A 15,301-nucleotide genomic window follows, 5' to 3' on the forward strand; every position below is an offset into this window, starting at 1 on the left:
TTTCTTTTCTCTCTTTCCTGTGCGTCGATTTCTTCATTGCAAAATCCTTGTCGTCGCCTCAACATATCCGCCATCTTCGCCGCCACGTCCTCCTAACCAACGCCGCATGTGTCGTTATTGTTGATTTCAGTCATCAAATGCCCTAATCTGAAAGGTAAGGGACCTTCGCACGATTCTGTAATATTTAGGAACAATCACTGGTTTTGATAAATAATCCGGTAATTGAGTTATGATTGCTCTGTTAATGTAGGTCTTGATTTTGTTGTATCTTTGGTTTCATTGAAATTACTCATTGAAGTAGGTGCTCATCTATTTGGGCAGTTCATCGGATTGAATTTCTGGGAATTGCTTATGTGTATTTCTGTGAATTGCTTACTCGTGATTTTTTCCTCGGTATTTTTATGGTTTTTTTGTTTGATTATGTGTTGTGATTGTATTTCTGCGAATTTCTTGGAATTGGAACATTACTTTTCAAGTTCTAATTATTGCTAATTCATGGTATACCCAGATAAAGTTGTGGGTCTTGAATGTGAATTAGAATTTGAGGCCAGATCTATTGAAACGAGTGCTAACTTTGAAAAGGTGATCTTTTTCAAACATGATATAAAATTTCAATTGCAGCATAGCAAAGATATAGGACTGTACGTTCTTTGTAACGACCCGAAAATCAGACTACGTATAAGCCATGCATAATTATTACTATTTAAATTTAAAAATGATTATATATATATATATATATGAAGGGTCTAATTCATTTTGATATTTGACAAGTCATAACTATTTATTTTAAATGCAAAATTTTAGTTTTATCTTTTCATTTAAATACGCGAGGTCGGACCGGAGTTTGGAGATTAGAGATAAGATTAATAATAAGAAAGACATTCCTAAATTTAATTTAAGTCAAAGAATAATTTGATTTAAAGAAAAAGAAGGTCCTTGGGATTTTATAAATTAATTAGAGTTAAGTTGGTAAATAAGTTCTTTTGATTAATATTTAATTAAAGCTAAAAAAAAATATGTAAATAAATGGAGGATGAATTAATCTAGGTATAAAATAGTCAAGAAATTTAACATAGCATTTAAATACTTAAATTTTAAACCATGCAATGTAATGCAAGAATTTATTTTAAATAATGTGTTAATTCACTCAAATATATAATTGGTATATTAAACACTAAAAATTTAAATACAAGAATTAATCAAGGTCATACCATGCAAAAAGGGTGGATGAATTTCGGTCCATGCATAAACAAATTCAAAGGTTGATAACTCTCCATTCAAACCACTCTTAATTGCATTTCATGGAGTATTCATTCCCATTTTAATTCACCAATTAGTAGTAAGTCAAACACAATGTTACACCTCATTTCTCCCCAACTAATTACTAAGGAAATCATAGAAAATATACAACAAAACAAGTGCAACAAAACACTCGGCCAGCTAGGAGGAGAAGAATAATTCAAAACCATTCCACTTTTTGACTTGTAACCTCCATCTTAATGCATATTATGGCCCTTTAACACTACTTATAACATTCCTCTTACTTACCATCATGTCTTACACTCACATGCTCGAAATATCAGTAGGAATCAGCTGAAAAAAATCGTTAATTAGCAGCAAGGATAAAAGAATTAGAACAGCTACAGCAAGGTTAAAGAAACAATTCAAATTCTCACATGTAACTCTCAACTAAATGCAATTCAAGACTCATTTAACACATCTTTTATCATGCACCTTCATTACCTAGACTTCCCCACCCTTACATTCGAAATATCAGAGAAAACTACAGCTGAAAATCGTGTAAGATCAGCACAAGAACAAGAAAGGAAATCCAACTCCGATTCCGTCGCTCGTATTCGTAGTATTGGTTTGTTTTGTTCAAAACAACTTCCAGGCATGTATATATTGTTTCTTTGCTCTTCAATCAAGTCCTATAAATATTTTTAAGCATTATATGTTCAGGGTTCATGAGGTGAAAACGAAATTTTGACAGCAACTACACACAAGTTTCGGTACAGATTTTTTTGTCTTCATCTTTGTGGCTCACGGGTTTGCTGAGTTTTATTGATTTCAGGATGTTGCTCGGTTCCAGGCTTCCAAGGCTGCTTCTAGGCATAAATTAGAATGTGTTAGGTTGTATTTGGTTCAATGGTTCAAGCCCATTCACGCACACATAAAGAAATGACAGCAAGTTTGTTTATAGCAGCAAAATGAGTTATAGTTTTGGTCTTTTGAATGGTTTAAGGGAGTATTCGGATCATGGCTGTTTTAAGGACCATAGCCATGGTTAGAATCCTTCCTTAGCATGTCTAGGATGTGGCCAAGGAGTCCTTTCCAAGTTTGGTTGACGGATCCATCAGAAATTCATCAAAACAATACAATTGCATTCTGTTTCTTCAAAATTCTGCATGAGCACACTTTCGGTTTTGGGTGTTTTGTTTGGATTATGGTTGGCTTCTAGCCCATAACCATGGTTTATACAACACTCCATCATGTCTAGGTCGAGCCATTGTTGATCAAATTGCCATTGGAATGACCCAAGATAGTAAAACAAGTTAATACATCTCAAGACACAGCAGGCTGCATTTCTCGGCTAGTATGATGCATTGTCCTAGGTGTTGGCTCGGTTTATGGTTGGCTTTTAGCCCTTAGCCATGGTCCAAGCCATGCCTTGGGATGTTGGTAAGAGTCCTCGGGCGGTGGTTCAAGCCCATAGTCAATTATTTTCAGAGTTTACTACAAATACACACAAGCTGCCACTGCTGCACTTTTGACAGCAGCTATGGGATCCGGTTTTTGGGGTTGTTTGCGTTCTTGGTTGGCTTTTAGCACATGGCCTTGGACTGGACAGTACCTCAATGAGTTAGAAAAGTCATGTTTTTGTCCTGTTCGTGATTTGGTCAAGTTTAGAGGTCGTACGAGAATTTACGGTGAAAGGTGCCAAAATGACTCTCGAAAGAGCGTTTTAGGTTTTTGGATTCCTTTCACCCATTTTCGTGTTTTATAGTTATTATGCATAATTTTCAGTATGTTTGGGGTATTTTTAATCATGGTTAAACGTCAGTTTAATGTTGGTTCGGGTTGGTACGAAGCCATGGTTAAAAATCAAATTTTTGGTTTGAATCGTCTCGTTTGTGGTCTAAAGTTAAGATTTATTGCATGTGTCACATATTGGAAGTAAGTCGCAGCAAGCCTGGGAACGATCCAACTCATCTGGTAAAAAATAAGATTATAATTATATTACGTGCATAAAAGTATAAAATGTTTATTTTTGAGATATATGCGATATGTCTTGTGGCCACCTTATGCTTATGGGTTTGGAAGTCGGTAGGAACAACCGAGGACCTCTCCGCCCGGTGACTTACGACCGGTTTATGATTATGTATGGGTACGGACATTCAGTCCAAGGGCTGTGATTGATCTCTACCGCCCAGTATACTGTGGTTTAGTCTGATCAGGCGCTTACGCTATGTTATGGGCCACTTGCTTAGAAACATTATCTCTATCAAAAAATTATGATATGATATGACAGAGCTCTATCGAGCAAAGCTTTTACGTATGAGTTTCAGATATGCACGTAGTTATAATTATTCATGATACGATTTTCACCGTACGATTTACGATACTTTATTTTTACGTTGCATGCGATTTTATGATATATTTACTTGTTATTCACGATATATACATGTTGAGTCTTTAGACTCATTAGACTTGATTGTTGTAGGTATTGACGAGGTCGGGACCGCGGGCGGAGACCAGTGAGCGATCTTGGGACAACAGTAGTAAACCCGAGGATCTCATGATTTAATTTATGCACCTTTTATTATTCAAACTCAGTTTTAATACGTTGGATTATTTTTAAGTTGATGTTTACGTTGAATTATTTTTAAATTGTTGGTTGAAAACAATATTTGCTTCCGCTGTTATTTTAAAGTTAAAATTATTTACATATTTACTTTAATTAAATGAGACTAGATAATTATTTAGAAAATTTTTAATAATTCCGCAAAATTATGAATACGAAATACGGGCCTTTACATTCTTCTTTGTCCTGGAAACGAGTTGTATAAACCATAAAATCAATCGCATGATTCGAGTAAGTTTTAGTTTAATCAATCTTTGCTATGCTGCAATTGAAAAGTTTAGGAAAATACCCTTCCCCAAGTGCTAACTTTGAAAAGGTGATCTTTTTGGTACACTCGACTGAACAAGTAGAGGAGGCCCCCACCACTTTCTCTCTATCTCCCATCTTTCTTTCACCAAAAAGGCTAGACAATGCCCCTTTTAAGTCTCTGCATTGTATTTGTAAAGTTGGGGAATATTGATTTCTCGTTGGGAATATACACTCCGCCATTTCCTTGAAAAACATTATATATATTTTTCTATTTGAAAAGTGGGATTTAAAATATTGTAAGTAGTGCATGTTTTTGCACAAGAAAGGATATGAATTATTATGGCATAGGAATCTAACCTGCACAGGCAAAACATATTTGCTTCATTTCTTGGTATTACTTTATCAGTATCAATGTAGAATATTTATTTTTCTCCAAACAAATGAATTCCCAACTTAAATACTATTTTACTTATATTGAAACTGAGATAGTAAAGCGTATTAATTTATTGATTAAGATAATTTTATTTTAGAGTTCTAATATAATCCCCAAACAAATGAATTGGGAAGAGATGCTAGTGTTGTTTATTATTATTTCACTTTAATCTTGTTTGTTGTTAATTTAAGTATAAGATTCTACACGTATTTAACAATGGAGTACTATCAATTGAGACCGAGCTAGTAGTTTAATTGTTCTCATCCGTTACCCCTTGATCTTGAACTAAGGTTCGAATCTCCTTCTCGTATTTTAAAACAGAATATACAATTGCCAATTATATTATATATTGGAAATGGGACAATGGAAACAATGTATTTTTCCATTTTACGTGGCAATGACGTGTGAATCCACCAATTTTTATTGTACAAATAGAGAACTTGATATTATATGTTTAAGTAGTTTTCATTGTCTTTATCTTTCTTTAATATATTCTTAGATCTAACTTGAACAATACTATTCATAGTCAGTGAGTTGTCATTCTTGTAATACTATGAACACTTACTTATACAGGAGATATTGCTTGGATTAGCTAACACTGCTGGAGTTCTGAAGTGTGCTCAATCTGTGTGCAGGTATAAATATTAATTGTGTGTATTATTTTGACATAGCTGGTAAATACTACTTTGACACATGATTTTTATTTGTTTAAAATATAATGATGTATGAATAATTTTTTATGTATTTAAGTTTTTTTATTTATTATGTGGTGTTCTCTTATAAAAATGTTTGGAATATTTTGGGAAAGAAAATTTGGGATAAGATCTGATACCTAAGTAATTATATCATATAAATTAAATTATCATCGTGTATATATGTGCGTGTGTGTATTGATAAAATCTCATAATTTTTTCATATAAATGAAAAAGGTTTGTTTACGATATGGATAAGGAATGGATGCATCTGCCTTCTAGGCTTGTCCCCGAGCATGAAGAAGGGGTAAAAAAATTTATAGCACAAGCTCGGAACTATGCAAAAACTCGTGAAGTAATCTTATGTCCTTGCAAGCGTTGTAAAAATAAGAAGTATATGAAATTTGATCAAGTGTACGACCACTTAATTATTAAGGGGTTCGATCCTTCTTACACTATTTGGGTTTTCCATGGTGAAACTTATAACTCACAATCTCAAGCAGAAGGTAGTTCAGGAGGAGTTCAGAAAGAGGATGAAAGTAGAGAGGCATATCACTTATATAAGGATGTTTTTTTGCCCGAAGAAGAGGTTGGACACACTATGTCTTAGGCAAAAGATTATGAGTTTGATGATTTATTAAAAGATTTGGAAACTCCTCTCTTCCCTGGTTGTACATCTTACATAAAGTTGTAAGCAGTCGTCACACTATACAATTACAAGTCTACTAATGGTTACACAGACAATAGTTTCAATGAGCTCCTTAAGATCTTATGTGACATGATTTCAGAAAACAACACACTTCCAGAAACAGTTTACACGATGATAAAGTTGTTGAAACCATTTGATTTAGGATATGAGAAGATTCATGCTTGCCCAAATGATTGTTGTCTATTTAGAAAGGAGCTTCAAGATCTGGACTCGTGTCCAATGTTTGGATCCTCAAGATGGAAGATAGACAAAGTCACCCCCAGAGTTTGTAAAGGAGTTCCTGAAAAGGTCCTACGGTATTTTCCAGTGATATCAAAGACTGAAAAGGATGTTTAAATCAAAACAAAAGGCTGAAGAGTTGATTTAGCACTCCAAACACAAAAGTCAAGATCATATGATACGTCATCCAGTTGATTCAGTAGCTTTGGATACGATAGATCATAAATGGCCTGATGCTGCATCAGATCCTAGAAATCTCCGCCTTGGTCATGCAACAGATGGATTCAACCCTTTTCGTGACCTTAGTTCCAGATATAGTTGCTGGCCAGTTATTTTGGTAAATTATAACCTTCCTCCATTGTTGTGCATGACAAAGGAAAATCTTATGCTGACATTAGTGATTCCAGGTCCGAAGCAACCGGGAAATGATATAGATGTATACTTGGAACCCCTTGTGGAGGATTTGAAGAAGTTGTGGGATACCAGTGTGGAGGCGTATGATGCATCAATTAGCAAGTCAATGTTCAATCTGAAGGCAATTTTGATGTAGACAATCAATGATTTTCCAGCTTATGGAAACCTAACTGGATGTGCCACAAAAGGGAAACTCGGTTGCCCAAAATGTGCTGAAGACATATGTTCTATGTGGCTTAAGTATAGTAGAAAGTTTGCATACTTAGGCCACAGGAGATTTCTTGCTCCTAATCATCCATTTCGTCAGAAAAAGAAGTGGTTTAATGGAAAAAAAAAAGAGTAAAGGGAAACCTAGACCTTTGAATGGGTTAGAAATTACCGTTGCATTGAAAGATATTGAAAATGACTGGGGTAAAAAGAAAAAGGGTGAGATTTTGTCAACACTTTGAGGAAAAAGAGGAAGAAGCAGGATAGTTCAAAAGAGGTACAAAAACCAGTTCAAAGGTGGAAGAAAAAGTCAATTTTTTTCGATTTGCCATATTGGAGTGTAAGTTATTTTGCACTCTACTCATTAGCTTTTGCAAATTTTTTTATTTTATGTTCCTAAATTGTTAGAAATATTCTGAACTAACACTATGGAACTTGTTTATGGTTATCTTTATGGCCTCATGCTACGTCATAACTTAGATGTGATGCATGTTGAAAAGAATGTCTGCGAGAATATCATAGACACATTGTTAAACCTGAAGAAAAAATCCAAATATGGTGTGAATGCTCGCAAAGATTTGGTACACTTAAAAATTAGACAAGAATTACATCCTCAAGAAAAATGAGAAAATAAATATCATTTACCCGCTGCCCTGTACACACTGTCTACAAAAGAAATGGATGTAATTTGCTCTAGGTTGAAGAAAATAAAGTTACCCGATGGATAGAGCTCAAATATCGGTAACTGTGTTTCTGTAGAAGAGCGCAAGCTTATTGGGCTGAAATCTCATGATTGCCATGTTCTGATGCAACAATTGCTATCAGTAGCATTGAGAAATCTTCTACCGAAAGGTCTACACAATGCTATATTTCTGTTGTGTGCATTTTACAATGAATTATGTCAAAGAGTATTAGACAGGAACCGTTTAGAACAACTCGAGGAGAATATTGCTGAAATTATATGCATGTTGGAAAGGTATTTTCCACCCGCTTTCTTTACCATCTCGGTTCACTTGACAATTCATTTAGCAAGAGAGGCTCGCTTGTGTGGGCCAGTCCAATTCCGTTGGATGTATCCATTTGAAAGATATAAAATAATCATTAATCTTTTTGACAAATTTTATATTATATAAATATTTAGATTATGCTATCAACACTTCTTTAATGTCAATTTTACTTTGTGATTAGATTTATGAAAATAATAAAAGAGTATGTGAAGAACCGGGCAAGACCAGAAGGTTGCATAGCCGAGTGTTACCTCGCAGAAGAACGAATGGCATTTTGTAGTGCTTATATAAAAAATGCTTCTAGTATTGGTGTTCGTTCTAATAGGAACGATGATTTGGAATATGGATTATCAGAAGGTCGTCCAATTTCTAAGAGGAAAGAAAAGATTTTAGAGGATCACGTGTTACAAGCTGCACATCGATATGTGTTGTTCAATACTGCAGAAATTGAACCTTACTTACAGTGAGTGTAGTTAGTTTCATACTGTTAGTCTTGATCTATTACATATCTTGTGTATTCTAACATCTCCATTCAATTATTTTAATTAGGATGCACATTGACGAGCTTAAACAAACAGATCATCGTTTCTTAAGTAACGAAACATTGTTACAAAAGCAGCATATGGAAACATTTGCTGAATGGTTATCAAAAGAGGATCATGTTAACTCTTCTGTAGAACCCGTAACTTAGACTACGTATAAGCCATGCATAATTCTAGTATTTTAAAGTAAATTGATTTTATTGCATGAGTACTTAAAGTGCCTTTCTGTAAAGTTAATTATTTTATTTCAGTAGTTTAAATTTTATTCTTTCAGTTATTTCAGTGAGGCCGGACTGGAGTTGGAGTTTAGAGATAAAATTTAAGATTCAGAAAATATTTTCAGAATTTATTTTAGCTAGCAAATAAGTTCATTTAAGTTAAAAAAGAGGTTTGAGGATTTAATTTAATTACTTGAGGTGAGTAGAAAATAAATTTATTTAAGTTCCTTAATTAAGGGGTTAGTTCACTAAATTAATTAAAAGATAGGTGAGGCTTTTAAGGGTTATAAATTTAGTAAATAAGCAACATTTTTCCCTCCATTTAAATGGTAAAATTCGGCCACCTTTAGTTGCTAGAACATTCCTTGCCAACACATCATCCTTTGACCCTTTCTTTGTATTTAATTAGTAGGATAATTCTTTGATTTTTGGAGCATCATTTAATTAATAATAAACCTTATCCTAGCCTTGTTGTGCATGGTAGAATCGGCCACACCTCATCCTTAATCCCTCCAACCAATATTTGATAGCAACAAAAATTCAAATTTCAAAATGAGGGAGACTTGGTCTTGATTTGTCCCTTATATTTTGCACCCATCTCCCTCACTCCCCTAACCATTTCCCCATCTCCCTAATCTCGAAAATCAGAGCCATTTCAGAGTAGAAAACCGTGGGTTGCATAGCTAGACACAAGAGGAAAAATTCAGTATCAAGCTAGGTAGCAAAGCGCTCCACTCCTCCGCGCCGAATCGTTTCATTCTTTCGTTTTCTTTCGAAACGAAACCAAGGCATGTATATATATTTCATTGCTCTTCAGTCAAGTCATATTATCATTTCAAAACATCACATGTACATAGATTTGAAAGGGAAAACCGAAATACATGACAAAACATTTTGAAACCATGATGCAGATTTTCGGATTTCTCCCTTGTGCTCTCACGTTTGCTGCTGTTTCAGTTGCTACAGGTTATGGTTCGACTCCAGGCTCCCAAGGCAACTCCTAGACATGTACTAAAAGGGTTTAGGACCATGTTGATCCATTAGTTCAGCCCCCACGCTTGCTGGAAGTCGAAATGACAGCAACCTCCCCATAGGTGCAGAAATGTGTTTCGAAAATTCAGTTGCTGTCAAAAAGGGAAATGAAACTGATCATGGCTGCCCCAAGGCCTATAGTCATGGTTAGATCACTTCCCTAGCATAAGACGTGACTAAGTCGCCCTTTTGGTGGCTTGGTCCATGGTGAATCGGTTTTTAAATTAAAACTCAAGAACAGCCCCCCCCCACTTTCGCCCCTCTCATTTTTACAGCATGTATGGTTCGGTTTTGGTGTGGATCTTGCTTGGCCTATGGCCCTTAGCCACGGTTCATACCATACCTCAAGATGTTTAGATCGTGCCATGGTCAATCAAATGGCCACTGGAATGAGACGAGACAGCAAGCAAAGCACAACACACACACGCATGCAAGGTGTTCTTGGTTGGAGATTTTCGGGTGTTTGCTGGATGGTGCGAATTGTGGCTGGTCTAGGGCCCATAGCCATGGTTCAAATCATTCCTTGGGATGTTGGTAAGAGTCTCTGGTCAGTGGTTCAAGCCCCAATGGCCTGTAGTCTCAAAAACGACGCAAGAAACCTAAGCACAATTGCTGTATTTTGTGGACAGCAACTTGCTGTGACGGTTCAGTGGCTTGTTCGAGTTCTCGGTTGGCTTTTAGCCCATGGCCTTGGACTGGACAGTGCCTCATTGAGTTGGAAAGGTCATGTTTTTGACCGTTCGTCATTCGGATCATTTTTGAGGTCGTACGAGAATTTACGGTGCGATGTGCCAAATTGACTCACGAAAGAGCGTTTCATGTTTTGGCCTCCATTCACCTAGATTTCGGCCCTCACCATTTTAGGCGTATTTTAATCATGACTACATGATGATTCAGTGTTGGTTCGTGTTGGTTCGGAGTCGTGATTAAATACGAAGTCGGTAGGCGTAATTGTCATATTTTTGAAGGTTATTGCATAGTTTGGTCCCATAAATCTATTGCATATTTTTCATGGCATATTTAGGTTGCAGCGAGCCTGGGAGTGATCCAATCCATTCAGTAAAATTGTTACAGGGTATTTAATTCAGTTATTTAATTATATTACGTGCAAAAAATACAAATTTTGAGATTTATGCGATATGGCTTGTGGTCACTTTACTATCATGATTAAATCCGGTCGCCAGTTACCGGTCCGGTCGTCAGTTACCGGTTATGAGAGCATTACTAAGTCCTGTCGCTAGTTACAGGCCCGGTCGCCAGTTACCGGTCAGTTCAGTTGTTTCACCCAGTACTGTGGCAGTGGTCTGATCAGACGTACATTACTAAGTCATGTCGCCAGTTACAGGCCCGGTCGCCAGTTACCGGTCAGTTCAGTTCAGGGACCACATGCGTAGACCATAATCTCACCAGAAAATTATTACAGGCTATTTCAGTACAGGGCTCCAAGGAGCAAACATTTTCACTATGATTTTCAGTTCAGTTATGCACGTATTATAATTAATCATGACACGATATTTTTACGTTATGCCTCATGACATGATATTTTCACTTGCATGCAAGCTTATTATTTATTTACTTACTTGCTATTTACGATATATGCATGTTGAGTCTTTAGACTCACTAGGCTTGATTGTTGTAGGTGCTGATGATGTCGAGACCGAGGGCAGGGACCAGTGAGCAGGCTCGAGTCGGCAGTAGTAGGACCCGAGGACCTCAGTTCAGCATTTATTATTATTTGATTGCTCAAACATTTTAATTATCGTTGGAAAAACCTTTTTCTGTTATTTCGAAAACTGTTAATTTCTTCCGCTGCCACTTTGAACATCAAACTTTATTTATCAGTTCAGTTATGAATGAGGCAATTTTAATTATTTAAAAGAAAAATTTTAAATTTTTCGCAAATTTTCATGTAAGGATTTTTAGGCCTTTACATCTTCTGACCGAATTCAATGGCTAGCACATGGTCCAAGAAAACACGTTACATTTTATACTGGATATATTGTAAATGGACATCAGTTCCACACAATTGATATTGAAAGGTCGACACAAGATAGTGGTGTTTCAATTGAAGCCGATACTGTTTGTCAATCTAATTCTAATGACAATTCACATACAGTAGGAAGACTATCATACTATGGGGTTATACGGGATATTGTTTTGCTAGACTACTATTCTTTCAAAGTGCCTGTTTTTAGGTGTGATTGGGTCAATCCTGTAACTAGTATCAAAATTGAAGATGGTTTTACACTGGTCAACTTACACCAAGGACTAAAAACTTTTGAAAGTGATCCTTTTATTTTAGCATCACAAGCAAAGCAAGTATTCTATTCCAGGGACAATGATGAAACAAATTGGTATGTGTTGCTAAAAGCGCCGCTTCTGGGTATTAATAACATGAATGTGCTTGAAGAAGATGCTTATACGTCATCAACACCTCTTGATGTGTCTCTACTTGAGATTAACATTACTGAGAAAGAACCGTACTCAAGGAATGAGTGTGAGGGAATCGATGTGACTGAGAGATAACGAAATTTTTCAGGGATAGATTTTATAGTTATTTATTTTGATTGATACATTTTTTCTAAAGTTACGTAACTATTTATTTTGTGTTTAATATATTTGTTTGCTTGTTTATTTTCAGTGACGCATCATGTCATATTACATGTTTATCAGGTTATTAAATAATATTCAAAAGATGAGCAAAATGGTCAAAAAACGTAGCAAAAGATCTGTAGATGAAATTCAGGTGATATTGTTTTCTATTTTAAATCTTGTTTTATTTTACTAAAGCATGCTAGTACATTTCAATGTATCTTTTTTCCATTTTACAGGAAAATATATCTAATAGGTTATTGAAAATGGATTCTAACAATTCAGCTAATTCATGTAATGATTTGCATGGTAAAGAACCAATTGATGATGAGAAAACAGATAAGAAAAAAGGACGTGGAGCATCAAAGTTGAAAATGGTTAGTGGCCAAGACAAGTGTAAAGAGTTGGAGCGTAATGAGTTTGGACAGCCGGTTGGAGATAATTCAGTGAAGGTACGCTTCTTTCCTAGGGTGCATGATAAAAGAATTTGTGCCTTATACATTAGATAGATGGGATTACATAAGCGCAGAAGTGAAGGATATGATGTGGAGCTGTCTTCAGGTAATTTATTTAGTTACTAAATTTTTCATTTCCATTTTCATAACAAAATGTAGACATATTTTCTTGTTATTTAATGTACAACTGACTTACAATGTTGAGGATTGTGAAAAGAAATCAATTTTTCGAAAGTTGGCTAAATTGTAGCGTGATAGGAAATCCAAATTGCAAATACTTGTACGAGAAGCTAATACTAGTCGACTGGCTTCACGAGATCTCAATCTTTTGAAGCCTGAATTTATGGACCAAAATCAGTGGGAATTGTTTGTACAGACGACATTATCTCCTAACTTTCAAGCGAGAATTTTTCTGGACTCTTTTATGGTCACATAATACATTTGCTTTACCTTTCAATTTGTTGGTGCTATTTAGATCTTTGTGGTTAATGTATTGTGTTTTTGCCCCGACGAGACTACTTTGTCAGTAGTTTAGGCGTGTGTTTGGATGTAATGGTTGTTTGGACATATTGCATTCTTTCATTTAGTTGCAAAACTAGAACGCATGGCGTGACATAGCAAATCCAAAGAACAGTTGATTCCAACACCACATATTGCTTACTAATTGCTGCAGTTGTTGCTACAACAGCTGCAGCTGCTACAGGATGTTGAACCTTTGAATCACTTGCCTTTACAGCCACAGCTACCATTGAAGAGACAACTTCGGCAGCAGCAAAAACTAGATTGTTTTTTCAAATTACTTGATATTAATGTGGATAGTATAAATACGTGAGATTGTGAGATAAGTTTTAATCTTTTGGTGTGTTGCTTTGATTGGGCAAGTGGATATTACTTTTATATTGGTATATGTTTTCTATTTAGAAACAATCTGACAAATATTTAGGTGAGAGTGGTGGAAGAAGGGTACCAGCGGCAGCTTTGTTATTTGTTAAGCTACAAATTTTCTGTTTTTTTTAATCTTAATTTATGAATAAGTTTTCTCTAAACTGGTAAAAAATGAGAATTATTTGTCAGAAACCTTTTAATTTGACATGCCACTGGATTTTCTTTTTGCTGACGGTTGGTTACTTGAGATGCACCATTAGTTTATTGACGTGCTGATATTTATCTATGTTTGAGGCTGGATGACATTATCTCAAGACTTCTTTGCTTCAATGTTGAAGGAAAAATAATTTGGTATAAGTGATATTAAAAGATCTATTGCTTGATTTTTTTATTCTCCATGTTTTCAAAATTAAGTTCTGTTGATGGTTGTGCTACATTTTGGTGTGTTGCTTTGGTTGGGCAAGTGACTACTAAGTTTTAATCTTTTGAACAGTTTGATTGTGCGATTTTAACTAATCTCAGGAAAAGAGTGAAAGATTTAGAGCGATGAGGAAAAACAAGATCACATTTCACACAATGAGCCGGAGAGGTTATGCTCGTTTAACTCACATTATGGTAATTTATTTTATTTTTTATAATTTATGTAATTATTGATATATAAATCTTTTGAATTATGTTCTAACAATTTTGTATATATTTCTATATTAAAGGAAAAGAGAAGCCCGACAGATACAAAAATACGAGATCGCAACTTTGGATTGAAGGTCACAAGAAAAAAAATAGAGAGCCTAGTACTCAAGCTGTTGGAGAGAAAATGGTAATAATTAGATTAACTTTGCATCATTTTTCTTGTATAAGGTAATGTATAATTGGTAAAATGGAATTAACATGTGCATTTTTTGTTCTAAAGTAGATAACATATTTTGTTATTGGTTTCCATTCTCATAATTTTTTTTTTTGCAGAAAGAAATACAAGAATGTCCACCTGATTCTCAAAACGCAACTAACATTGTTGATGATGCAATTAGCCTTGTGTTTGGCAAGGAAGCTCGGGGTAGAGTGCGCGGAATGGGCTTCGTAGTTACACCATAAAAAGTTGGAGCTTTTGTGAAAAAAAATGGAACTGTTCAACAACTACAAACTATGGTACAAAGCCTTCAACAACAAATGCAACAAAATCAACTAGAAATGCAAGAAATGAGGTCCATGTTTTTACAAAATATGAATAAACAAAATCAGCAAGAACATGTTAGTAAAAACAACATATAAAAAATATGTTTGGTATATTTACACACTTAAATGCTTCTGAATTATCATGATTACATCGCTTGACACGATTTGATTGTAAAATTAGGTTGCTAGTGGTGGTATTGGTAGTTGTATCGGGAATGAAGTTGGTAGTGCCAAGAAAAATGGTGATTTTGATCATGTTTCTCAGGTAATTAACTTTAAATTATGTAATTTTAACCGCAAAATTGTTACAAAAATAGACACGGTTGAATCAATAACTTTTCATTGTTTATCTACAGTCAAATTTGAGGAATGTGAGTCTTCGAGATATTCGTGCTAATACTAAATGTAAGCTGCTTCATTGGTGTGCTGATAAATTAGTTGTTGCAGAAGGTCGAATTGCATCCACAGATCCAAACATAAAAGTGCATCACGTTGTTCTTGGTAGATCTTGTTGGAAAGTTTGGGTTGATAAGGTTTTGGTGGAGAAAGTGGACCTAATTCGACCAAATGATGAAATGAAGTTTCTCAAGGACGCGATAGGAAGCACAG

General features: G+C 35.2%; 1 protein-coding gene across 1 annotated transcript; it reads left to right on the forward strand.

Annotated features, from left to right (window-relative positions):
* On the forward strand, window positions 1-14,914 carry LOC142524766 (uncharacterized). The gene is made up of 7 exons (XM_075628856.1): window positions 1-218; window positions 5,121-5,182; window positions 12,261-12,333; window positions 12,419-12,740; window positions 14,042-14,108; window positions 14,230-14,336; window positions 14,483-14,914. Exons 4-7 carry the CDS (start codon window positions 12,654-12,656, stop codon window positions 14,609-14,611), a joined length of 390 nt encoding a protein of 129 aa, XP_075484971.1. The 5' UTR covers window positions 1-218; window positions 5,121-5,182; window positions 12,261-12,333; window positions 12,419-12,653; the 3' UTR covers window positions 14,612-14,914.
* Window positions 14,915-15,301: the final 387 nt, after the last annotated feature.

Source organism: Primulina tabacum, chromosome 14, assembly GCF_025594145.1.
Source record: "Primulina tabacum isolate GXHZ01 chromosome 14, ASM2559414v2, whole genome shotgun sequence".
Lineage (NCBI taxonomy): Eukaryota > Viridiplantae > Streptophyta > Magnoliopsida > Lamiales > Gesneriaceae > Primulina > Primulina tabacum.